This window comes from Sturnus vulgaris, chromosome 20, assembly GCF_052056855.1.
Source record: "Sturnus vulgaris isolate bStuVul1 chromosome 20, bStuVul1.hap1, whole genome shotgun sequence".
NCBI lineage: Eukaryota > Metazoa > Chordata > Aves > Passeriformes > Sturnidae > Sturnus > Sturnus vulgaris.
The window spans coordinates 8,678,229-8,704,567 of NC_142262.1; the positions used below are offsets into that span (position 1 = coordinate 8,678,229).

Sequence of the window (26,339 nt, forward strand, 5' to 3'; positions counted from 1 at the left end):
TGAATACAGCAAAGTTAGTCACTTTTATTTAAAAGAAATAACATATTACAAATAAGTGTGCAAAACAATTCCTGTGGTTAAATACGCATAAAAGCAACATGCAACCTTGACATCAGCATGGTAAGTTAGTCCTTAGTAGGTTACATGACACTAAAGGGACTTGTCAAAGTTAGAGTTTGCAACTGAAGTCACAGAGTGTCAGGGCTGAAGCATCTGTGAAATTAGCTTTCAGAAGAGCAAGACCTCCCTGCCCCAGTGTTTAGTGCCACAGATGCTGAACTTGGGGCTATCTCAGGTTCTGGGTTAGGAGCTTGTGCCTTAGGTCAGCAGGAAATAGGGTAACAATTTTTGGGGAAGAGTGTACAAGTCGTGGGTTCAGTCTAACCTACCTGCCCCCGGGCCAGCAGCAATAGTATGCGACAGCTCAAAGGAAGAAAAAAAAAAAAAAAAAGACAAGTTTGCAAGTTTAAAGCCATTGCAGACATGGAATTTCCTGCCACCTTGTTCAGTTTTTGTGCTGGATATGGGCATGGCCTCTCCAGCCTCCCAGCTGCAGCAGTTTGGCAGTAGTTTGGCAGCAGTTTCACAGCTGTCACACCAGTACCGACTGTGGGATTATGGAAGGAATCAGCTCTACCACTACAGGAGTCCTGGGTGCTTGTTGTGCTCACACAGGAGAGGGGAGTTGGGTCAGCCCTTGCCCAAAGGTGCCTCCAGCTGCTTCAGTTTGGGACCTTGGACAGGTAATGCTGATCCCTCACCTGAAGCAGCACTGGCAGGGCCACACGACCCTCACCACCCAGCCCCAGGCACTAGGTCAGAGGACAAGCAGGACTTGATCTACACGTGTCCCTTGCTCCATACTTGTCACCTTTTTTGTTCCCTCAGCTGTGCCAGGGGAGGGGGGAGGCAGGACTCCTGGTGGAAAAGGCATGACCCAGTGTTCCCCCGCTCCCAGCCATGCAGTGGAAGTAAAGCAATGCCTAAAATCTGCTTTCACATCCCTTTTCCTAAGGCCAGCCGAAGGTGTGGACAGCCCCTGCAGAGCTTTCCCTGTGGCACTCTTGTTGGAGCTACAGTCATGTCACAGTTTAGACTAAAGAGAAACCCAATAGGCACAAGCTTGTTGAAAGCCACATCTTGAAAACTTGAGTTGGTGACAGTAACTCAAAGAGATTTTAATGATGAATACTTGCAGAAATGAGAACAAACATATGTAGTCCACTACTTCAGAGCTGCTTGTGATTACGTTGAGCCAGGCTTCTCCATGAGCTCTGCTGAACTTCTGGATCAGTACTGGACACTCAGATCTGTCCCTCAAAGATGCAGGGGGGCCAAGGCAGTGCTTTGAGCCGTGTACTCCCCTCCCCTCAGTCAAAGCTTGTCGTCTGTCATTTCTAGGAACTGAGCGTACACATCCCTTGAGCATTCCCCTTTTTGGTTGAATAAGAACTTGTAGTAGCTGCCATCTGCACATATTGCTGCAACACAAACAAGCAGAGTCAGTGGGGCGGTGCCAGAGGTGCCCTCCTTTTCTCCAGTTCCAGTGTGAGCTGCCCTTCAGACTCACCGAGGAGTCTGGAGGGACCCTGGGCCAGCAGCCTGTGCTGTGCCAGCCCCGTGCCTCCCTCCGTGGGCAGTGGGAGCAGCCAGAGCTCTGGGATGACAGGGACACTCAGCGCTGTCTCAGCAGAGCATTCCCTCCCTCCAAGCCAGCACAGTTCAAAGCCTGGTTCTCCAGCCACAACCTGGGACTCACCTATGACAGCATTTGGCTCTGTTCCAAAGGCACAAATGCACGGAGAGCCTGAGGGAACCTGGAATTTGGAAAAACTCCATTTGGAACTGAAGTATTTGGGGAGAAAGGTGGCAGAGGCCAAACTGAAAGAGAAAACAAAGACATTAAGAGGTTGGTAAGATTTTGACTAGGGTGGATTCAGAGCTGCTGGAGCGATTGAACAAGATGCAAGTTCACATGATTTTTCACTGGCTTTTTATTTTCTTTAACTATCAGATAACCTGAGTAATTCCCCTTCTCAGGAAGGGAGACACTACAACTACCTTGCTGGCTTTAAGTGACTGCAAAAACTGCCAGAAGGAATGATTTTTAGTACAGGAAAGCATCCACAACGTATGTTCATCCTGAAGTCCACTAAAACCTCCACTGACCTTCTACAGAAATGCTACAGCCCTGCAAAGGACAGCAGGAACTTGGCAATTACCAGAGAGTTCTAAATCTGCAGCTTCATGCCAGCCCAGCAGATAAATTTTTCCACCTTCAGCAGTGTAGATTTTGCTACTGATTAACATGGACAGTGTTTTAAATGCAATTCAAAGCTCAAGGACTTTCCCCAGGGCTTCAGAACAGCTCCATTCCTACCTTGACTGCTTATTTCTTTTTGGGTCTTCTGCAGCAAAAATGTGGACTGTGCCATGGTCACTGGAGACGCAGATGAGGGAAGCATCCTGGTTGAAGTTAATACTGCAGAGAACACAGACAGCTGCAGGATTTCTCCTGGGATAGACCCTCAGCCCTGGCACAGACAGGGCTGCTTTGTGATGAACAGGTAGCACTCAGAACAGGGCCTGCAGGGGCAGCAGCAGCCCTGACATGGACACCACCGGTGTGGGTCACTGACACTGCTGCAGGGAAATGCACGAGCTCTGCTCTGAGGAGTGGGCAGAACTCTCAGCTGCTACCCTGGAATCACAGGAATGGAGTTTCCATGGGGAATGGGCAGAGGGTTTCCCTGCTCCTGGGACAGTCACACCTCTGCCCTGGCTGCTCCCCTGCACAGCAGGATGTGGGGATCAAGCTCCCCTTGCCCCTGAGCAGGGGGGCCAAGGGCATCAGGGCACTCCCTGGGTGTCAGTGGGAAGTTCAGCATCACCCAGCTCCCACCTGGGCTGAGCAGAGTCATGGCCTGGCAACAGCCACAGCTCTGTCCCTGATCCTGTAGCCTGTGCCAGGCTTCACACAGCTCCAGCTCCTGCCTTCCCCTCCCAGCAGTGAGCCCAGAGGGAGATGCAGAGGCCCAGGGGTGCCACAGCCATCCTGTGCTGGCTGGGGGGCTCAGCACAGCCAGACCCACGGGTGGCACAAAAGCAGCTGGACATACCAGTATATATTGGCTGCCTGTGATCCTCGACGTAGCTCCTGGATTAAATGCCCTGATGAAGTATCAAATATTCTTATGAGGGTCCCCTTGAAAAGGAATCAAGCATTGTATTAGCAAAGGTAGAAGACTGTCTTTACATCTGTGAATGCATCCTAAAATTTTGTCTGACCACCATGCCCCTCCACACACTCCTTCTTTGGGGTTTTCTTCTTGGTAGAGTTGCAAACCTCTTATAATTTTGGGGAAGAACACTGGTTTCCCCACACACCATCACCACAATGTTATAATGCCTTAAGGTACAATCTTGTCACGTAGTGACTCAGGAAGTCTCTTTCAGTGCAGTTCTAAGGCACTGCTGCAGCCCTGGCCCTGATTTTCAGACCCTGGCTGGTGTAGGGTGTGCCCAGGATCTGTGGGTCACTTCTGCCATGCTCCCCTCAGTACTACTGCATTTTTCATTGCTACTGAGCAATTCCTTCCCACTATGTATAATCAAGTTGTGGCTGGTCTTGTCTTAATATTGGTTCAGCTGACATAACCTAGAAGAATCAATTACTACACACGCATGATCTGTATTGATCCAAATCTGAGGCACCACCCAGTCAGGTGATAGAACACTGCACTGGGCAACTGTCCTTCACCTGGAGCAAACCCAGTCTGACAGCAGAGCTGCACAACGAGCCAGTGTGTCTCAAATAAGGTGGTCAACAAATCAGTGATGCTTTCCTCTGATGAAGACTGGGTGTACATTGGGCTGTGCATCACCACCTGCAGCTCCTGTTACACACTGCTTAACAGAGGCAGCTCTCCAGTCACACAGCAGGAAGTAACAACCCAGCAGAGAAAGACTTGGTGAACTCAGTTTAGTTTTGATTTAAGAGACAGGCTTGAGATGTTTGCTGACTGTGCTCAGACTCCTAGTTCAGTTGGAAAATAAAAGCTGCTTGAACTTCTTCTCTATGCTAAACAAGGAATGTTTAATACAAACGCAGCAGATAATGGCTCTATTTAGCAATGGAGTTGGCAGCTTTTAGAACTCTGTTTAGAAGACATGCAGTCATTAAGCTTAAGAGAGACTCCGGATACATTTTCTTTTTTTAAACTCTTTGAGTGACAGGCTGGGCAGTGAAACCTATGTAGAACAGAGACTCGTTGGATTAATTTGGCTTGTCCTTAAGAAACTGATTTCAGCTGAGTGGAAGAGCAGCAAGAGCTGTGCTTGGCTCAGGGAGATGGGTCCATCTGCCTGACATTCCCTGGGGAGATGAATGCCCTGGCAGCTCTGTGCTTCCCAGGGAGAAGGCAGCTCTGTCACGTTGGCCTCTCTCTGCACTGCACCCTAACTTCAGTTCTTGTCAGTGTCTTGTCTCTTCAGCCCCACGTGGCCACTTTCTGTGTGAGGGGGGCAGCCCACCCTGGCCTGCTCTGTAACAGGGGCTAAGCCAGAGCAGAACAACCAGTACAAGCCAGTACAACTGAACTATTTACAAGTATTTCTTTAGCCAGTGGGTTTGGAGTGAATTTAAACAGAAAATAATAAAGGTGAAAGAAGGCAAATATGCTTCCCCCCACCGCTTTTTTTCTAATTAACAGTATCTGTTGAAGAACACATCAAAGAAGTTAACTACTTGGGCCAAGCTGTGTTCAAATGTCACTGAGGAATCACTGCTACAGCCAGCTAAAACAAAGAGTACCTCAGGCACAGCCCTTGGCTGTCGGCTGTTTGGGCATCCCAGAGGAGCAGGGAAGATAAAGAAAGACTGAGAGCGCACAGTTCAGTGGCTGATTTTCCCAGTAGGTATTTCTCTGAATTTCCTCCAAACGATGTGACTTGCTGTTTTATCTCACTACACTAGAACACACAGTACATCAGAGGCAGGGGACATAATTCTTACTTTTTCTGATGCTGTTGCAATTCTTGTTCCCTGCAGGTTTAAAGCGATACAGCTCAAGACTCCTTCGTGAGCTGGGATGTCCACAGGAGGCTTCTCTGTGTTAGCCAGATCCACGATCTGCACGTGGCCAGTGTGTGTTCCAGGAAATGCAAGAAGAGAATTATTACTATTTGGACAAAGGACACAGAGACCTGAAAGACAAAAAAGAAAAAAAAAAAAAAAAAACAAAACAACAAAAAAACCCAATTGGATCATTTCCATAACCTAATCAACTTTTCAAATGTAAGTTTCTAAAATATTGATAATTTCAGGATAAGCAAACACCCATGGAGCAAATCAGAATCTCATTTTAATGGCTAGTGCCATTACATTAATTGCTAGTCCCAAAACATTATCTGTCCATGAGTGCAGAGCATAGTTAAACAGAGGAATAGCATAATTTTAATTTTAACTTGCTCTCATCACTTTATTCCAGTGTAATCCAGCTGTGTTATCCAGAATCTGAGTGGTTTTTTCAGATTAGCCCAGTCAGTCCACTACATTAAAGCTATTTTAAGAAGAAGTTAAAAGGTCTCCTTCACTGCTCCATCTGTGAAACTATTATTAATTTGTGTTTGAACTTGGTTCTTACAGCACTGACACTTTTTTCTTTGTAATGTTTTGTGGTACATTTAAGGTAAATCACACCAATCTCAGGTGTTCTGCTGATGCCAAGTGAATTCCTGAAACCTCGGTGCAAGAGAAAATCTCCTCCTCCTCCTGCATCCCCTGCCTGTCAGTCAGGCTGCTGGAGCTGCATCCAGGCTGGGATTCCATGACAGCAATTCCACGTTTGCTCCATGCAGGCACGGAAACTCAGAGATGGGGATTCCAATCCTGTATAACCTAGTGGAGAAAACCCTCCTGACATCCCAGCTGATCCTCTTCCACCAATCAAGCTCTGCCTGCACCCTTTGTTTCACCTGCAGCATTATCAACAAGTGTTTGCTCCACCCTTCCTGACACTCCTCCAAGCCACTGCCAGCCCTGCAGAGCCCTTCACCAGCTCCTTCTGCCATCACTGAATGAGCCTCAGCCCCTCCCCTTGGTTCAACAACAGCCACAGCCAGGCCTTGCTATTTAAAAAGAACAGTATCAGTTTGCTAATTAGGCTCTTTTAAACAGGAGAGAAGAGTTTGCTCAACACCTCCACCTCTATTAGGAAAGAAAAATGATGCACTTTACTAGAGTTTGTGTTTGTAATTAACCTTCCAGCAAAAATACAGGCTCTTTACAGAAGAAAGCATACAGCTCTTACAGAAATCACATCTATAACATGAGCACAGGAAGCAGCTTCTCTGGGCCAAGTATTTATAAATTCTAATAACCATTCTATAAACACAAAAGCATCTCCAAAGGACACGACTGCAGTGCAGTAAGTGTTTAATGACTTCTAAAGAACTGACTGAGGCAGCTGAAGAAAAATGGCATGTCAAGATCACAATAAACTTACTTCCATTCCCCAGCCCACAAGTTCAACTAACCTTTAGGGTTGTAGCAGGTTTCAAAGACGTGCAGCTGGTGGGGATTGTGTGTGAACGTGAAAACTTTAATCATCGAGTCCAAGACTACCACAATTCTGAAACAGACCAGAAGTTCTGGTGACTCGGGGAGGGTAAAACAGGGACACAAACATTCATTCAGATCTGCAAAGGCTTTCAACTGATTTAACAGCCACATTCTTCGTGCCCTCCCTCGCAGGAGACTCCCAGCCTTGCAGCAGCCACGCAATGATAAGCCTGCAAAGCACTTTTATCCAGCCCCTCCACCCACGCACACACAGACTCCAGCTGTTCACAGCTGCTCTTGCTCCAGGGATCTGCTGGAATTTTCTTCACACTCCTCCATACCTAGAAAACCAGCAGGAGCCACAGGAGAGTATTTCCCTACATCAGGGGGCCAGGAAGTCTTGTAGGCTTTTCACCACGGCTTCACATAGCAGTATACTTAAACTGTGGTCTGTTTGCACCTAACACTCTGGCCCCAAAAGCCTGTTTCACCTGCAATTGCTGGTGTTACAGCTGGATCTTTTTCTTTTTACAAGCAGCTGGAAATGAGTAGGAGCACCAAGCCAAGCTGGGTGTCTGGACCCCTCTGCTGTACCTACCTATCTCTTCGCAGCTTCACTGCTTTGACTTCTGTGGAAAACTCTATCTCAATGACAGTCTTCTTCTTCAGGTCATCCCAGATCATGACTAGAACAGTGCAGAGATTGCATTAGACCATCAAGGCATATTCAAAGATCCACAGCTCCCTTGTAACAACTTGCAGTTCCCCAGCAGTCTGATCAAGAGGTTCATCCAATGGTTAAGCAGCTGCAGACAGGTATTTAACCAGACATGCAAAGCAGAAGGCACTGAGCCACCACATATCAACCCCCTAATTGCCACTATAACTTGTGCAGGCAGGAGCTGGTCAACTCCAACCACCAAAACTGATAATAAAAATATATTTTTCTAAAGGAAAGCAACTTTTTTTGTTTGCCCTGAGGGTTATGAAAGAACTAATGCAGCAGTTGAAAAGAGTGGTACATTTTCCTACAAAGCTTGCCAGGCAGGGAGCTTCCTGCTCCTTGCAGAGTTCACTGTGAGAAGGTCAGCAGGCCTTGGAGAGCAGTCCCTGCAGGTACCAGCCTGTTAGCACTGCACCAGCAGTGATGCAACTCACTGCACCACAGTGACTAAAACCTGCTGCAGCATGCCCTTCACCCGACCTTCAGGACATCAGCTCACAGCCCTGGCTGTGGGAGCTCTCTGGGCACTGTCACACAGGGGCAAGGCAGGCTTTGCAGGCTCCACCCCTCAAGCTCACCTTTGTTGGGTGGGTACTTCGGCTTTTTTCCTCCACCTACTAGTGCTAAATAGTTGCAACGAAATAACATTTCGACGTGGCCAACACCACCTTCTAGAAACTCTGAAAGACAAATATTTTAATTAAAAGTGTCAGAACTGGTTAAATTGCCATCTAATTTTTACCACTGTTATAAGAAAAGCTCGTGTTATCCAGCACATTTCTCAGGCACCTGAGAAGAAGAGCATCTTCCTATCCTGGCTGCCCTTAAAAACCAGAGAATGTGGATTCCTTGAAAGTTCTTCATACTGGAGCAGTAAAGCTCTGGATTTCATACAAGCCCTTGTGGTTTCTGCAACAGCACTTCTGAGTGCCATGTTTCCTTCCTGAACAGTTGTACTTGAACACCACCCCTTTCTGCACCAGATCCCTCTCTTGACTCCATTAAAGCATTTAAAGCAGGACAGAACATTCTGCTATGAAGAGGTGTTATCACTGTGACAAAAAGGTCTACAATATTTACAAGGGATAACCTGAAACAATTGAAGAATGTGTAATGTGTTCTGATTCTGTGTTAGAGCACTGAATCATTGCTTGGATGTGTATTTCTTGGAACTCCTGGATGTAAGACAGACAAGCTGGGGTTGCAACAAGATTTGATTTTATACTGAGTTACAGAGAAGAGCAAATGGACAGGCTCCAGCTGGGAGAGTCTTGGGCAGGTTTAAACCTACAGGAACAATGAACAGGATCTCTGTGTACCTACACAGCCAGTTCAGTGAGAGCTCTCAGAATCCACAGCCAATCTGACTCATAAGAAACTTTTCACCACAGGAGTCCTGAAATATTGCCATGCAGAGCTACTGGCAGGGAGAGTTTTGACAAGGAGCTCCACAGGACTTCAGGCTGAATCCTGACTCTTTGAGCACACTGTCACAAATGACAGTCCCAAGGCACATTGCTTACAGAATTTGCCATTAAGAGCAGAAAATAGTTTGTCATCTTTGACCATGTGAACAGTGACTAAAATCCTTACAGTGGTAGCAAATGAAAGTGTGCCTGATTTTGTAGGAATTGCTACTTTAAGTGCATTTTTTCTCTTATTAAATCCCTTTTCTCACCACAGGCTGAAAGTGCTGGGAAACCTGTTTAGCAGCTCACTTCCTATATTTAGAGTTAGAATGACATGGCTCAGTTTCAGTTTCCCATATTTTGACTCAGTTTTGTTTGCCTTCTGATAAAAGGCTCCACTGTTAACACAGCTCATCTACTGACTTCTATGAAGACACAGGAGTAGCTTTACCACATTAAGATCCTCCCCAATTTTTAAAGCATACCTAGAAGGTAAGATTTAGAGCATCAAAGGTCTGAGCTCTCGGTGCTCTTGCAGACAATACTCTCGAGTATGAGAAATGCTACATTGAGATCTCCAGGAAAAAGCCTGGAGTCTTACTGCCACACTGGATCATCCAGATCAGCACACAAGAACAGAACAACTTCTGATGGCTGCAGGGAGCTACTCCTCCTGCTTGTAAAAAAACCCAGGAAACACCTCTCCTACTCAGGCTACAAACATTAGCAACAACAAACACAACTCTGCCAGGAGCTGAGACAAATTCCTCATCAGCCAACTGTGCAAATTAACAGCACAGAGACTTTTGAGCAGGCAATGGCACGAGTGAGAGTCCCCGTGGGACCAGCAGGAGCTGCCTTTCCTGAGGCTTTATTCAAAGCCTTCCAGGGATGGAAAAGTGAAAGCTGAGCAAGAATCAGTCAGGAAAAAATGAGAAGGCTGAGCTTCCAACACAGAGCAGCATGGTGTAATAAGTAAGTGTTTTACCTTGTTTCTCTTTTTCTTTGAGTGGATCTGCATTATAAACTCGGAATCCATTTTCCATTCCACATGCAAAGCATCCTGTGGTAAAAAGCACATATACATACACATATAGTAATTGCCAGATACACTCAAGAAGGAAGCAAGAGCCAGAGGGTTAGGAAAGCACTGCTCAACAACTGCATGGTTACACTCAAGCTGAAGAGCACCCACAGGCTCTGTTAGTGATGGCAAGTGAAAATCTTCCAGAGAAATTGTCCTCTACTCTGGCCTGGTGGAAATGCCTTGGTTTTGGTTTTAGGTAGGTAAGAAAACAATAGAAGGCAAGGAAACCAATTCCCAACCCACCTGGATCCTGTGCCATGCACTAGAGTGCAGGAAACCAGCATTTTAGTGTTTATGGTCCAACAGTTATGAAGCGAGCTCCCTCCTTTCTTAATAGATCCAAATTCACCTCATGATTACGACTCTGCTGTGGATGTTTCCAGAGCACAGTGCTCATCAAATAGCTTTTCCAACTGTGCTAATGAGAGCTGACTGCTGTACCATGCCAATAATTATATGAAGTCTAACCCAGGACATAAGCAGAAGCCAGATTAAAACTCTCTGGTAAATAATAGTAGTTACTTTTTCATATAGAAGTATGCATGTGCTTCTTTAGTGGAAGCATTAAACTGCCAGTCCCTTGTCCTGCTCCTTGCCCTGCTGACAGGTGAACACAGGCACTGGTACAAAGAAATGCCACTGTGAAGTCAGAGCAATGACAAGTCACCAAGAAGCTGCTGTCACTGGCAGCAGCCTGATGGCAGGTTAGTTGCTCACAATTCGTGTGTACTGTACCAAAAATCCAGTTAAAGATCTCTGAGGTACTGGAATGTAAGTTCCAGTTACTCTGGTTCTATTCGAATTTATGTACTGCAATGATTTGAACCCCACAAATAAAAGCTGAGGAACTCTGTCTAAACACAACCCTTTCCCAAACTCAATACTCCAACAATCACAGGGGGTGTGGGGGAAGAAAACAAAACACAAAAACCTATGCCCTTAACCCCAAAGACTCCCAGGTACAACATCACCCTGTCCAAGATATTGTCATAAATTAAGTGCACAAAGTTCTTGTTTACATTCATAAACACACACACGAAGTGGCTAATGTGAATGTAGTAATTATAGCAGGATTAACAACCATATTGCAATAGGCTTTGATATGAAGCCTGTTCACTTTCTCTCCTCCCCTCTCAGTGTTGGTTTGCTCTGGCAGCCAGGTCAAACTGCAATGGAAACCTCCCCCTCTACATAAAGCACTGCTGTACAGGATGAGAACTGATCTGTTCCTCACAACTGAGCCATATAATTATTTTCCAGCAACAGTTTTCTAATCCCATATTGTATTTCCAGGAAAGTCAAAGGGAAGGGATGCAGAAGCTGTTCTGTAGTAAGAAAGTGCTGTAAGGTTTGAGTTGTGCTGATCACAGCAGCTCCTAACAACCCAAATGGAGCATTCCCTGATGCAATCAAACACACACTTTACACTTCCTGCAGCACCACTAGAGCTTTCTGCAGGACCAACCTCATGAGTAAGACGTGGGCTGCTTTAATGCCTTGGGAATATCCACATTTTTAACTGAAGAGAACACACAAGAATGTGGGGATGTGAGTAATGGTGAAATTCCCCATGTGGTCCATCACTACCCACAGAGATATGAAGCTCTCAGGCACAGCAACCCCTGAGTCAAAGAAGAGAAGAAAACCCTACAGGAAGATTCCTGTCCCTGCTTCAAGTCCACGTTACAGGGCAGCTTTGAAGCTTGGTGATTCCCATCTGACTGATTTCTGTTTCACTGGAACCACAAATTTGATGGCTACAGCTTGTAAGCCCTTCCATGTGAGAGCCAGAAGGGGCTGGCAGAGGAAGGAACACTTCCTTAGGTTCACTTCCTTCCACAAGAAGTGCACCTCTCTTTCCAAGAAGGGACACATGGGCTGCAAAGCCACTGACAAAAGATAACTCGATACTTTTTCCAAAAACTGTAATGATGACAGAGTTGTTGCCCTGACCCACAGTTGTGCTTGTTCCTACAGTAAAAGTGCTATTTGCCACCAGTGCTAGTGAGCCCAGAGTGAGTTTTGTTCCTCCAGATCTGCAGAAAAAGAAGGGTTAAATTAACGACCAGCCTAGAAGACACCACATACTGAAGGGGACACGTTGGCACAGAGAAACCTGCAGGCTCCAGGGCCTGAGGTCCTGCAGCGGCAGTAGTGGAGTCCAGGGAAGTGATGATGTCCAGTGCAGTTTCTGCACTGTGGTTTTCCTTGGCATCATAAATGCTGTGTAAAGCCAACAGCACAGGACTCTACCAATTTTGCAGGGTCGTACAAAGCATTCCAGCCCACTGAAGAAGAGTAAATACCTAAGTCAAGTGTTTCCATACCAAAACAAACCCACACCTCAGTTTTCAAACCAGCATCTGTCAGCAATTTATAGGTATGGCCATTTATTATGATGTTTTGTCTCTTCATTTCTGAAAAGTACTTTAGTGTCCTTCTCAAAGCATTAGGAAAGGATCTGAAATCAGGAGCTCACAGTCTCTAAATTAACATGATAAAATCAGAATATTCTGACTTCAAACAACTGACAACTTTAATTTCCTTGTGTTACACTGCTTCTTTGTTTTTTAATTTAAAGCCCAAAAGTAGCAAAGGCACCTGATATAAAACCAGCATCACTCAAGTCAGAGTGAGGGAGGATCATGGCAGAACAACCACAGTTGCTTTATCACTTGCCAGTCAGGGAGATTCAGCCCCAGAGAGACTTCTTGGATGATTCCTCCTATTCTCCCACCCTTGTGGGATTGGCCAGTCTTAAATTACTAAGAAATTAGGTTATTGTGACAGTACACCCACACTTGTGAGCTTCAGCACTCCAGTGACTCACGTTCTATTCCCAGCAGAAAGAAGGAAAGAGGGAGCTTTCCCTTCTCTCTGCTCACCTTCAGGTGACCAAACATCACCTGCCCTTCAGCACTTCACAAGAGCCATAAACTCATAAAAGGTCGCTGTGTTACCTGCAGTGCAGCGTCATCATTCCCAACAGGAATAGCTCCAGGAACTCCCAAACAGAAGTCAGTTTGTTTTTTCTCCATGATTTTTGTCATCACTCAATTTCCTGGCCAGGTGAGGTCAGATGGGACATGAATACTGCCAGCTCACAGATTCCCAAGACAAATTCCTTAAGGTGCTTCAGATGTGACATTATTCAAAAAAGGGGGATGTTTTGCATTTATTGCTATGAAACTTCAGGACGCCTTTGCAACAAACAAGTTTTACACTAATATGATGATCTAAAGGCATTTTGCACTAAAAGAGAAACTTTTCTTCTTACACAGCTCTACAGGCCAAGCACCAAATATCCCTGCTCTATTACAGACCCTGCAGATCTGAAATTAAGCTCATCCTCAAAAATCTTTTTCCATCTCAGTTGGAGAGACAAGATGAAATAAGTGCAGAGTTGCTGAGAAATAGACTATTCTTTTCAAGTGTATAGGGGACAGCAGGAAGAGAGCTGCCAAGATGCTCACACCTCATTACCTGCTTGATGTGCTATTGCCAAGATATCATCAGAGGCGTTTGACTAAAATCAACAGAATAATTCGTGTTTACACACGACTTCAACAGCGTCAGCAACAGGTACATGAACTGCAGGCTACAACGACAGAAGCTGCAAGAGTGTCTTAAGCAAGAATATTATTTGTAAAGGCAAAAGGGTGTTACAAAATTATGAGCTTCTACTCCTTCTTACACAAAAATGACTCTTACTCATAAGACTGGTGCTATTTTTGTCTTGCCAAAGCAGGATGAGGCACATGCATCCCCTTTCTGGAGCAGGCCTTCCCCTCTAACAAAGAGAAAAGATAAGCCAAGGATACACAGGGGAGAACTGTTTTATCAGCGCGTCCCTGCCACTGTGATTAGTAGCGTTAACCACAATTTTTAAAACACAAACCAGGTAAAAAGAAAGAAAAAAGCAGTTACACCACTCATTTTGTACGTGGAGTACTTAAACTAAGAAAGGGCTGAACTGTAGGCAGTTCCCAAAGAAGCCCCTGAAGCACAGGCTTTGCGGAGCCTGACGGAGCACACACGCTGAGCAGCCCAAGCCCCAAGAAGCCTGGTCCTGGTCCTGTTCCTTGTCCTCTCCCCCACCCACCCATTCAACTCTCCGAAGCGCTGGGCGCACACACGACCGCACCAGCGCTAAAACAACGGGAGAAGCACTAAATCCTCCCGCGGCCTTCCCGGCTCCTTCCAGCAGCTGCAGCCGCCACACCTCGGGCTTCCCCTAAGGCAGCAGCAGCAGCCTCGGGACGCAAGCGGGACCCCGCAGTGATGGGTCGGGAGCCGTAGCAGCCCCAGGCCCAGCCCAGCCCGGCCCCGGCGCTGCACCGCCGCCCCTCCGCGCCACCACCCGGCTCCGCGGGCCCGCAGCCTCACCGTGGTCCTGGTTGAAGCCCGCGTAGAGCAGCCCGTTGCCGTGCGGGTTGGCCGGGAGCAGGTTCATGGCTCCGGCTCGGCCCCTTCGCCCCCGCCCCTCACACCATGGCGGCGCCCGCCCGCCTCAGCCCCGCCGCGGGAGCCCGAGCCGAGCCCGCCCGAGTCGGGCCCAGTCCAGCGAGCCCGCCGGAGCCGAGCCGGACCGAGCCCGGCCGGGCCGAGCTAAGCCGAACCCGCCCGAGCGGGGCTGAGCGGAGCCGAGTCCGGCCGAGTCCCGCCGGGCCGAGGCGGACAGGCCGGCGGCTGCTTCCGGCCCTGCCAGGCACCGCTGCCGAGCGCAGAGCCGATCCAGCCGCCGGCGGGAGGAGCGCCGAGTAGTCGAGCGCCGCGGGAATGGCGGAGGGAACGCCGGGGATGCACCGGGACTGACCGCCGGGAGGGACCGGCAGTGATCGACACTGACCGCCCGGACTGACCAGGACGAACCGGGACTAACCGCCGGGCCAGAGGGGAAGACGGGTGGCCCGGGCCCCTCCCAGCTCCAAAGGACTATTTGGTAAAAGCTTTCACATCAAACTAGTAAAAACACAGGAGCTGTGGTTGGAATATGCTAAAATAGTGATTCCCTGACTTGACAAAATCCCAAACGAAACCAACCCCCAAACCCAACCACCAACACCACAAATACTTCTTGAAAATGTGGAAGTTCTCGGGGCCCAAGGCCCTGAGTGTCCTAACTGGACTTAAATAGTAATTTTACTTCAAGCAAGGACCCGGCAGCCCCTTCCAACCCGGAGTATTCCATGGCTGTATGATGAGCTGGAGCCCAGATTGTGTGTGCTCACACCAACACCAGCTATTCCCCATCCCTCCTGTGCGTTCACCTCCTTTTCCGTGCTCGCTGGCTCTCTGCCTTCCGCTGATGTCGCATCTCGGATTTGTGACCAGCTCTGTTGGGAGGTGACCTCAGCTTTTCAGTGCACAACAGCTGAGTGCAGCCCTGGAGCTCTGCATAGCGCAGCTGCCTTATATATATATATATGTATATATACACACACACATATATATATATAAAATAGAATAATCACATTGCATCTTTATGAGATTTTGTTTCCTCAGGCAGCCAAGAGACTGGGTAATGTGAAATAACAAACCCTTGTTTGCCTTTTCTAAAGCTTCTGCCCAGCTAGGGCCCCAGGCTTTACTTAATCCACGTGGGATTGCTGCAGGCATTTCCAGGAGAGAGGAATCCTGCTCCAGCCTCTCTTTACCTTGTGTTTATGTGGCTGACAGGACGAACACAGCCTCTGGCCTTGGGGATGGACACACAGCCGCGGAGATGCTCCCTCCAGCCAGACATTCCTCCTGCATATCACAGAGAGGGACCAGACTGGTGATTGAGGAGGCCAAGGGTATAATTTGGAAGAAATAAACCAACATAGCCGTGTGCATGGGACAGAACTGCTCATCCTGCACCCGGACTTTGGGTGGGCATATGCAGAGCACTGCCGAAGTCTGGGTGTCTCCGATTCAGGTTTAATCCCTCGGAGCTGCAGGCAGCCCTGTCCGTGTCCGTGTCCGTGTCCGGCTGCAGTGGATGCAATTTCACCATCCCGACAGCTCCATCCCGCAGCGTTTCCCGGAGCTCCCCCAGCACACACAGCCCAGCAGGAGGAGCCTGTTCATCCCCCGGAGACAGAGCCCACAGGAATTCTTCCACCGAACAGGGTTTGCCGGCTGGGATTTCACTGGGAGAAGACTTGTTCTGATGACACTTTGCTTTAAGCTGATGCACTGATTGCTCCAGGTCCCGGCACCACTCTCGCATTTTACTGGCCGGAATTTTGGCACCCACAAGCATGTCAGTGCTGATCCAGAAGGAGCACCACAGACTCTTGGTGGTATCTCACACCAGTGGAGACACTGATAGGAAACTGGGATGAAGGTACACGAAACGATTGTTATTACTGAGGAGAAGGAGTCACACAGTCCCTTCACACATGAAAGACTTGGCTTGAATTATTCTTCCACATTTCAGGTAACAATTTTGTAGACAGATGTTGTATCAGAAGCCTTATATGATACTTAAAGGCTGAGTTCACATTTCTGGTATCTAATCCAGGTATATTGTTCTTCAAATTCTTCTAAAGGAAGATAAAGCCAACCCTCCCCAGTTAAAGAAACCATTTCTAAAGAATCTGAAAAAGGATTTATTTTTCATAAACATTCAATTTATTTATTTTTTGAAATAGTGTTCTTCAAGTCGTGTTTCTTTTACCACAGCCTCTTGTGGCATTTTTCTCTGAGAACTTTCTTATAGAGTGATGTGAAATGTAATTTATTCATACAGAAAAGTATTTAACCTACAAATTAATTCCCCAAAGTATTAAAAAACCATACAAAAACATTTATCAAATTAATTACATGCAGTAATGAGACAAAACCTTCTTGTGCATGTGCACAATAATTATAGATCCATTTTTAGCTTAGTGAAGTTTGTCCTTTAAAGTTACTGAGGGAACTTCACAAGAAATCCAAATACACAATTGTAGCACTACAGAATTTGTCACACTATTGGTAGAATTTAACAATGGCAAATACTTTAAGTATATTTAATACATTTTATTGTATCGAACACATTTTAATTGTGTTTAATATATATTTATTGTGTTTAATGCATTTTAAGTACCTCTGCCTGAATATGCAGACCCATTACTCATTTTTATATTTTTAATCGTTTGCAAAAAAGACTGGATTTTCTTTTCTTTTTATTAATAAGTCACTTTCCAGATTTCATGAAATTAAGAATTGAATCTAATGGCATTTATCCCCTTTTTAAAAACAGACAAAGTAGTGAAACCAATGTTGTGCACATCAGAAACTAAAACGCAGTACGAAAATCCAGCAGCAGAATGTCATGTCCTTTCGGTGGCATTGGATGTCATTCATCCCAAAGCACCATTTCTGTGCTGAGCAAGAACTAAAACAAGACTTCACGTTGTAATTTTTGGTGTGGTACGTACATGGAGCGTGAGCTGCCATTGAACAGGAATCCATGTGTTCGCGTCCGGCGGGCCACCGGGCGCTTGTGCGGAGCGGAGAACAGTGTCATAGTGCCGTCACACCGGGAAATGTCCCTCATAACACCGAGAACTGCCCCTCGTAACACCGGGAACAGCTCCTCATATCACCGGGAACTGCCCCTCATAACACCGGGAACTGCCCCTCATATCACCGGGAACTGCCCCTCATAACACCGAGAACTGCCCCTCATAACACCGGGAACTGCCCCTCGTAACACCAGGAACAGCCCCTCATAACACCGGGAACAGCATGCCCTCACACCGGGAACTCTTGTTCCCATAACAGCGGGAACAGTGCCCCGTTACACCGGGAGCAGCCTCCCCTCACACCGGCACAGCCCTCCATCATTGCAGGAGCTGTTCCCTCAGACCGGGACAGCTTCCCCCCCTCACACCGGGAACAGCCTTCCATCACTGCAGGACCAAGTCCCCCTCACACCGGACCAGCCCTCCATCACTCCAGGAACTGTTCCCTCACACCAGGACCAGCCGCCCCTCATGCAGGAGCAGCTGCCCCTCACACCGGGAGCACTCCCCCCTCACACCGGGAGCAGTCCCCCCTCACACCGGGAGCAGTCCCCCATCACACCGGGAGCAGCACCCCATCACTAAAGGATCTGTTCTCTCACACCGGGACCAGCCTCTCAACACTGCAGGAGCTGTTCCCTCACACCGGGACCCGGGGGTGCCGCTCACCCTTTCCAGTCCCGCAGGTTCCCGTCCCGCAGCCCGGCCGGGATCTCCCCCATCCCCACGGCACTGTCCCGCCCCGGCAGGAATATCCGCAGGGAACCGCGGGCTCCAGCCGGGCTCCTCGCCCGGCTCATCCTCCTCCCCGCACCTCACCCGGCCGATTAGCGGATTTAATCACATCCTTTTGGGCTGCAGCCTTGGATTTCACACCAAATGCCCCCGACACAGAGCCTGTGGCCATTCCTGGGCTGCCTTCAGCTTCCCTCTAGTGGATTGGCCTGACACCACCCTTCCGCAGGCGATCCCGGAGCTTTAGCGCAGCTCCAAACTACAAATACCAGCAGCTCCAGCACCGCTGAGAGGCCCCAGGACCCACCTCTCCTAGAATTAATCTCTCCAGTTTATTCTAGCAAATATTTATAAAGAATTTTATTTTTCAAGTATAGCTGTAAAAGCCCACGGCAAGCACAGGATTTTGAAACATTCCTTCTCGCTGATCTATTTTTTAGCTGCTTTTTTAATTTTTTTTTTTTTCTGTGGTGGGTGGCCCTTCCTACCTCATCGCAGAGTGACAGTGGCAGAAGGACCCAGACCTTTAATCTTGTTTCGCAGCAGGTTTAGCAGAGGAGCGGCTGCAGCAGCCTGGAAATAACCATGGAGAAGATCCTGAAGGCAGAGCTGAACACCAACATTCTGAAGGCACTGGGCAGCACTGGGGGAGGATGCATCAGCCAAGGCCAAACGTATGAGACAGACAGAGGACGGGTATTTGTGAAAATCAACCACAAACCTCAGGTCAATGCCAACAGATCTTATGATTGAATAGAGATAGCTTTTTATTTTAAAAGCAGCTTATCGTTAATAACACATAATTATTCCAGTTCTTAGTATTCTTTTTAAAGAGGTGTCTATTTTATATCCAGAATTAATGTAGCAGATTTGGTTTGTGTGAAATGCAGTGTAATGCAATGTGATAACCCTGAACAGCAGGAATGAGCTGTGATCCTGTAAAAAGGAGGCCAAGCACAAAGCTGTTATTGTGATACTTGGAGTTTGGAAAAGCCCAGAGCTGACTTTGCATTCACTGCATTCCTTTTCATGTTTCAGTTGGGAGGATCGATAATGGGAGGGCGCAAACAGGGGCCAGTGCTAAAACTCACGTATTATCCTTAAAGCTACAGAAGTTTCAAACATTGCCGTTGCTTTTTGCATTTCTAAAACTAAAACTCTTGCAGCTTCTCAGGCCAAACTCTTGACTTTTCTATTACTAAATGAACACTCAATTGCTTTTTCTAACACCACAGTGCATCAGAAATTTGCTTTATCAATATCAAACCCATCTTAAACTGTCATGAAAGACAGCACCTTTGCTTCAAAAATGCAGAACATATGCTGAATATTTGTACTGTCGTGTCCATCCAGTGGACTGTGGGGAAAGAAGAGCAGTTTAAAGGCTCAATGTCACCTCATTTAGCAGTGGCCACATTATTCTCAGGGGTGCTGTTGCATCCAGGTAGTTTGGTGTCTTCATAAGCAGCTGGAAATCACGGTGAAATGTGACGTATCCTGCAACCCTGGAATGAATTTAGGAAAAAAAAGAAGTTAGAGTTAAGGCCTTAAGTCTTCCTGTGTGGATTGAAGCCTTGCTGCAGCTTTCTCCTTTTATCAAGAGAAATTAACTCCTTTTGCCACTTTGTCAAGTCTGTTTTTCCCAAAGTACTTCTTGTAAACATACATAGTTTAGCAAGGATATTCTTATTCCTTGACAGGCAAGAAAAATGTTTGAAGGGGAAATGGCAAGTTTGGAAGCAATTCAGAAAACCAATATTGTGAGAGTACCTCAGCCCATCAAAGTGATTGACCTGCCTGGAGGAGGAGCCATGTTTGCCATGGAGTACCTAAAGATGAAGCACCTCAACAAGTATGTCCATGCATCTCTTTTTACTGTGTTTTGGGGCTCATTTTTTTAATGTCTTACAATCAGCCAGGAAACTTCATGAGCAGAGTTGCTTTATTCTCTCAGAGGTAGAGCTTCTCTCTGTTGAGATCTGTGTTTCTCTGTGTACATATTAAAAACAAAAGTATATATGTATGTATGTATCTATATGTGTGTACACACTCCTTGTCCATATTTTGCCTTTCCTGCACTAGAAATGACTGTCACTGCTCATTTGTGTGCTGCTCCATGTGTGCTGAGATGCTGCTGCAGTGAATGTAATCACAGCTGAGTTTGGCTCATCATTCTCTCATGAGTTTGTTTTCCCAGCCCAACAGATTTCTTTAACCTTACAGGCTGCTTAGGTCTTTGAAACCTCTGCTTCTCTAAGTAGAATCTTCCAGCATGATTTAAGCCATTATTAAGTTGACATAAATTTGCATTTCATCTGTCATCTGACTTGAACATGGAATTCAAGAGTCACGTGTTGCTGAAAACAGATTTTCAGGAATCCTGCTGTGTTCCAGGTCTCCATATGGGAACAGTGCCATGCCTATGGCTCTTCTGGCAGCTGCTTGTCCAACGCATCTGTTTTATTTGGGACAATAATGGCAATTCCACAGCCTCCACCGTTTATTCTAATCCACCCCTCTGTTCTAGAAAGGATTTTCCAATGTCTAACCTTAGTCCTTCTAGTTGCAATTTTAAATCCATCATTTTCCCCCCGTTCTGGGCATGGAAAAGAAATTAGTTTCCGTCCTTGAACCTCCTGTTAAGATACCCATGGAATATTTAACTGGTTTTTAGTTGCCTGCCTTCAGCATTAGGCAGCCTTGATTCAATCCCTGCCTATGGTTTCTTTTCAGATTTACCCTTTCAACTGCTGTTCAGCTGATTTGGAAGGGTAAAGCCCAACAGGAGATATGGTGTTCTGTTCTCTGCTGATAGTGGGGCTGCTAAGGAGGAGCACATGATCCTCCTGCCCTTTCTGCTCCTGTTTATACCACCTTGTGTTCTCTTTACCTTTCTTGCAAGAGCATTTAGACTGTTTGTTGTATTATCTGTGTCTTCAGAGCTGTTAGCAAGTAATTTGCTCCCTGTTAGGTTCTTGTGAAATTAAGGTTCTATGTTTGCCAAAAATAGCCTTGGTCATATTGAACCAAAGGTCTTTTTTCTGTGTAGTATTTGTTCAATTGTTTCAGTTTTATTTTGGTTTATTTGATCCTACAGATACTCTTCAAAGCTGGGAGAGCAGATAGCAGAGCTTCATCTTTACAACCAGAAACTTGGAGAGAAGCTGAGGACTGAGGGAAGCACAATTGGTAAAGCATTGATGTAATGTACTAAACCAAAAAGGAAGCAATTCCTTTGGCTGTGGTGCAGCGTTGCTTTCAATTTTCCTAAGTCAAACTGATAATTTGGACTCTTCTTCAGTGTCAGTGAAACCTTTCAGCCTCATGCACTCTCACTCTTAAAATGTTCTTGAGCTTACAGAAATCCCATTTTTTACTTACTGTTGGTTTAGATAATTAACTGATTACAGAATATTGTCTCTTAGTAAATGCAGAATTAAGCTCCCCTTTAAAGATTTTGGGAATGACATTTTTGAACTCAAATAAGTGTCAAAATACTCTAAAATTACTTGTCCTCAAAGTAAGTTAAAGCATCCCTGAAAAAAAACCAGCTATATAAAGAATTTTTTTTTTAGTTGTTGTTATTAAAATCTGAAGTACAGTCTATCTGTATTGTTCCCATGACTTCAGAGGTGGGCTGAGTCTGACTCAGTGGTGGACAAATTATAATCCATTATTTTTGAGTGAAGGCCAAATTACTGGCAGGTCCCAAATAATCTATGAATCAAACCCAAGCCACATTTAATGGCAACACTTCCAAGTGCCAGAACAGCAGACTGTGGCTGTAATTGGGCTTCTTTCCTGAATGTCCAACTCCTTCATCCAAAGCAAACTCACTGACTGTGACTGACTATGCCTCCATCTCTATTCAGCATCTTCAAGTCCAAAAGATTTCTTTCCAGCTTTAGAAAGGATTGTGACCATGAAATAAGTGTAACTTATTGCTTAAAGTTATTTCTTCTGCCTTAAGTTCTGTGTTTGCAAACTTTACCATGTAAAGATCTCAAATCCCCTAATATTCATTTTGTTTCATAGGAAAAGGAGCTGGTCATTCTGAGGCCCAGTTTGTGGATAAGTTTGGATTCCACACAGCCACTTGCTGTGGTTATATCCCCCAGGTATGGTCTGTTCCACAGCTGTGAAAGCCAACAGGCACTTGTACAGGTCTGTAAACTCCTCATACCTGAGTTTGCTCCATTTGTCTGCAGTTTTCTGACCTCAGCTTTGCTTTCCTTGTTCCACCCCTGTTCCCTGGTACTGTGTGTGTGGCCAGCAGGAATGCTGGATTAAGTATGAATTTGGAATGATGTGCTGGTTCTTTAGCTTGGTGATACTTTAAAAAATCAGTGTCCCTTCACATACCATGTCTTGGTTTTATTAACCCCTACTATATGGATCTCTCCACTGTTTTTGGAGAGCCTTATCATGTAATGTCTCATGAGACATTGGAAAGGGCTCTTGGAGATAATTCCACCATTTTCTGGCTCTGCACATGTCAAGATTTCATTCTACAACTTAACTGAATTAACCTCCAGTATCTCAAACTCTTTGCTAAGTACAACTTTTCATCAAATTAGAAACGTGTTACTCAGTAAACATGAATGAATACTTCTGCAATTTCTGAAAGATTTGAAACATGACCTTGAACAACTGAAATGATCTCACCAGAAACTCTCCCTCTAAAATACATTAAAAGCATGGGAATGAATGAAAATAGCCAGAACCTCAACTTACATTAAAGAGATCCCCACCAAAGCATGGTGGAGAGCAGCACTCCCAAAGCACAACATCTGATGTTGCTGTGCATTGGTCACACTGACATTGTCCAGGCCATTGTGCCAGCACTGAATGTTTTAACTGGATCTCTGTTATTAACTCTGAGTGCACATATGTTAAAGCTGTGTGTGACAAACTTGTGCTGTATTTTGCAGGTGAATGAGTGGCAGAGTGACTGGCCTTCCTTCTTCATCCGTCACCGACTCCAGGCTCAGCTGGATTTGATTGAAAAAGATTATGGAGACAGAGAAGCCAGAGAACTCTGGTCACAGCTAAAAGTATGAACCATGCTTTAAATCTACTTTCTAGAATTTCAGAAAATGTGTATCAGTGGGGTTGTAAAGGTGTTTTATAAGGGATTTACCCAGCTTGGAATGAAGAGCAGGGTCTGGATGAGCTTCACAGTGAGTCCAGCGACACTGTCAGCTGAACAGAATTCCTGTTACTCTTTCAGTTTTTATAGATAGTGGGAAAAAAACCCCAGTAATTCAGCATTAACATTTATTTCTGAGAGTACAGCTAATAATAATAGTAATATGGTAAATCCTAAGAGCTTGGTGCTATGAAGTGGGTGAAATTCTGCTGCCTGGACAGATTTGACCAGGCTTACAGCTGAGGCTGTTCAGGCCATGCTCCTTGCAGCACTCAGGGAACAACAGGGATGTGTTCCTCTCTTCTGTTCATTGGTCCAGATGCCTTCTGCAGTCCTTTTTGCTATGGAAACTTTTTAGTTTAAATGAAATTATTTTATATTTCTCATGACAGCAAGAGTATCCATAAGTATCCAAAAGTATCCATGTCTAGAAACAATACATCAATACCTGGTGTTGATTCACTAGACTGTAAAATAAGTGCTTTGCTAAACTCTGTTAAGAAAAATCCAGAACATTTATCACTGGCTTGTTCTTGTTGCCCTCAGTGTCCAAAGCATTCCATGAGGGCTGAACACAGGCAGCATTTGGCCAGCTCAGGCTCTAACATGCTACAGAGCTTTATTTTATTTAGTATTTCCTTCAAACTCTTTAATTGTTGCATGTCTATTTCTGCTTTTTCAGCCAAAGATTCCTGAAATGTTCTGTGATGTAGAAATTGTTCCTGCTCTCCTGCACGGGGACCTGTGGGCAGGGAATGTGGCTGAGGACGACTCTGGGCCGATTATATTTGACCCTGCCTCCTTCTATGGCCATTCAGAATTTGAACTGGCCATTGCTGGAATGTTTGGGGGGTTCAGCAGCTCTTTTTTCTCTGCCTATCACAGTAAAATACCCAAAGCTCCAGGATTTGAGAAACGGAACAAGTTATATCAGCTCTTTAATTACATAAACCACTGGAACCATTTTGGGACAGGGTACAGGGGCTCTACCCTTAACATGATGAAGAAACTTTTAAAGTAACCAGGTATATTTGAGAAATTCTGACACAGTCCCTTAGGAATGAGCAGCCCCTGCTCATCCCTAGTACCACAAACTTGGAATTGATCTATATCAGGTAAAACACCTGATATGGAGAAGGCTTAGTGCACTTTTGAGTCTCACTAAGTAAGACCAATTTGTGTAATCTTTAACTTGGGCACTAGTTTCCCTGCACAAATTCCTCCCCTGCTGAAGGAAAGGGCTGCACTTTTTGTCAAGGCTCCCCTGGCTTGGAGAGCAGCCTGACAGTCAGCCTGTCCTTGCTCTCTCACCTTGTAGCTTCTGTGCTCCCACAGCTGTTCCACAGCAGCATCTCCCCAGTCCTGCTGCTGCTCCATCAGCAGTTTGTTATGGAGAGCTGCAGTTGTGGGACAGTGGTGCTGGAAGTAATAGCAAGTTCTATGTCTGCCCTTGTTAGTTCTGGTTTAGTTTTCTGTCTGTTCCTAGCCCTTTTCCCATGAGTATTTCCATGGTCTTCTGTTTTCCTTTCCTTTCCTTTCCTTTCCTTTCCTTTCCTTTCCTTTCCTTTCCTTTCCTTTCCTTTCCTTTCCTTTCCTTTCCTTTCCTTTCCTTTCCTTTCCTTTCCTTTCCTTTCCTTTCCTTTCCTTTCCGTGAATCTGAAAACATCCTCTTTTTAATTTAATGAGCAGACAAGGCCTTTTGGCTGCATTTGACAAACATGTGTAATTAATAACATTTCTAATATTTATTTTAATTTAATGTAATTTACTCACATTTGTTTTCCTCTTGCTATAAGAACTGAAATTCCAGTGTTTTTTTCTGGAAGGATGTCTAGTTCCTGTAATTAACTGTACAGTCAGAAGTAGGTTATTACCACTCAAAGTTAATAACAGCATTTCATCATTTTAGTGTGATATTTCAATGTGTTGTACTACAATAGTAACATATTTAAATAACTTTGTTAAAAGACAGCAAAATGTGGGAGGGAGGCTCTGTGGTTGAGTGAGAAGAAGCACCTCTGGCTGCTGGATTGTTTGGTGCTTGATGTATTTTCAATTTTAGAAAATGAGTGCAGTGGGCAAAGCTGGTCTGTTGTGCCACCACTGGGTTATGGAAGGAACAGTGTCATATCTGATGGATTTGTAAGGGGTTTTATTGTTCCTTACTGCTTTATTTTTACAGAAAACATGGGCAGTGGGAATTTGAGGAGAAAAGTGTTCAGCAAAGATACTGGTGTACAAGCTGAGCTAGAGTACATTAGTGACTCTGAGGGGTTTTAATGGAAGAAAGTGGCAAGGAGAGTAAAAGTAAGTGCAGTCCCACAAATATTAATTATGACCTGAGTATTCAGGCTCAGATGGTTGGCATGACTAATAGTAAAATATTATATTCAAAATTGCTCACATATGTTTAGACTTTTCAAGTTTAAATGGTTGTGCTATAATGATATAATAAAGTTTAAAATTTGATGTTTTAATTGGTTTAAAACCATACACTTTGCTCTCTTTAAATATGATACAAATAGTGAAAAATTTTAATTTCCTTTGAATCGAGGGACTCTATCACGGTTGGTTATAAAACTTAACAGAACTAAATCAGTGGAAAAGTGGAACAGTAGAGTTAGAACACAATTGGGATTGCAGCTGATGGCTGGAAGGTCTAGGTCTGAGGAAAGAGCAAAGTGCTCGTGCACTGGTGTTTATGGGTGTGAACAAACCAACCTGTATCACACTGGGAATTACTTGTGAACTCAAACTTCTCAAATAAAACACTTGCCTTGCAGAAACCCAGCACTCAGTGTACATGTGTTTTGTGACTGTGGTTTGATTGAATGGATTTGAGCCTGAAGAGAAAATATTTGGGAGCTGCTGGATAGCAGGAAAGAGCAACTACCTGTTCTGACATCCTGGCTGGGCTGAAGTGCCTCCTTGAATTTCCTGTATAATCAGTGGAGCTGTAGTTGTAGCTTTCAGGGTTCGAATGTTGTTTCCAGAATTGATGAGGTTTAGATAATGTGTTGTGATATTAACCATGTAATGCAGTGTTTTGGTGTGGGTAAGGAATGGAGGTCATTGATATCAGCATCATCCAGCTGTCTCCCACACACCTTGTGCAACTGAGGCTGTCCCCATCCTTGTCCTTTTCCCCTGGGGTCCCCGTGCCCAGGTCCCCATCAC

At 45.5% G+C, this 26,339-nt stretch overlaps 2 protein-coding genes and 1 long non-coding RNA gene across 6 annotated transcripts; 2 read left to right on the forward strand and 1 right to left on the reverse strand.

Moving 5' to 3' along the window:
- WDR45B (WD repeat domain 45B) lies at window positions 1–18,658 on the reverse strand. Of its 4 annotated transcripts, none has more exons than XM_088176451.1 (10): window positions 18,502–18,658; window positions 9,684–9,758; window positions 7,865–7,966; window positions 7,161–7,248; window positions 6,538–6,632; window positions 5,015–5,205; window positions 3,120–3,205; window positions 2,381–2,482; window positions 1,760–1,881; window positions 1–1,481 (listed from the first exon to the last, which is right to left on the reverse strand). In XM_088176451.1, exons 2-10 carry the CDS (start codon window positions 9,739–9,741, stop codon window positions 1,375–1,377), a joined length of 951 nt encoding a protein of 316 aa, XP_088032577.1. In that variant the 5' UTR covers window positions 9,742–9,758; window positions 18,502–18,658; the 3' UTR covers window positions 1–1,374. The 4 variants fall into 4 exon arrangements, with proteins under 4 accessions (XP_088032577.1, XP_088032578.1, XP_014740532.1 ...); XM_088176452.1 differs by lacking the exon at window positions 18,502–18,658 and adding an exon at window positions 15,053–15,102; XM_014885046.2 differs by lacking the exon at window positions 18,502–18,658 and adding an exon at window positions 14,169–14,505.
- Window positions 14,540–16,285, forward strand: LOC148221587 (uncharacterized). The gene is made up of 2 exons (XR_015807781.1): window positions 14,540–14,724; window positions 15,462–16,285. It is a non-coding gene; the product is annotated as an uncharacterized LOC148221587 (long non-coding RNA).
- FN3K (fructosamine 3 kinase) lies at window positions 18,599–25,952 on the forward strand. Its single transcript, XM_014885049.2, has 6 exons — window positions 18,599–18,739; window positions 19,714–19,865; window positions 21,111–21,202; window positions 22,049–22,131; window positions 22,945–23,067; window positions 23,845–25,952. Exons 1-6 carry the CDS (start codon window positions 18,599–18,601, stop codon window positions 24,181–24,183), a joined length of 930 nt encoding a protein of 309 aa, XP_014740535.1. The 3' UTR covers window positions 24,184–25,952.
- The last annotated feature ends 387 nt before the right edge of the window (window positions 25,953–26,339 follow it).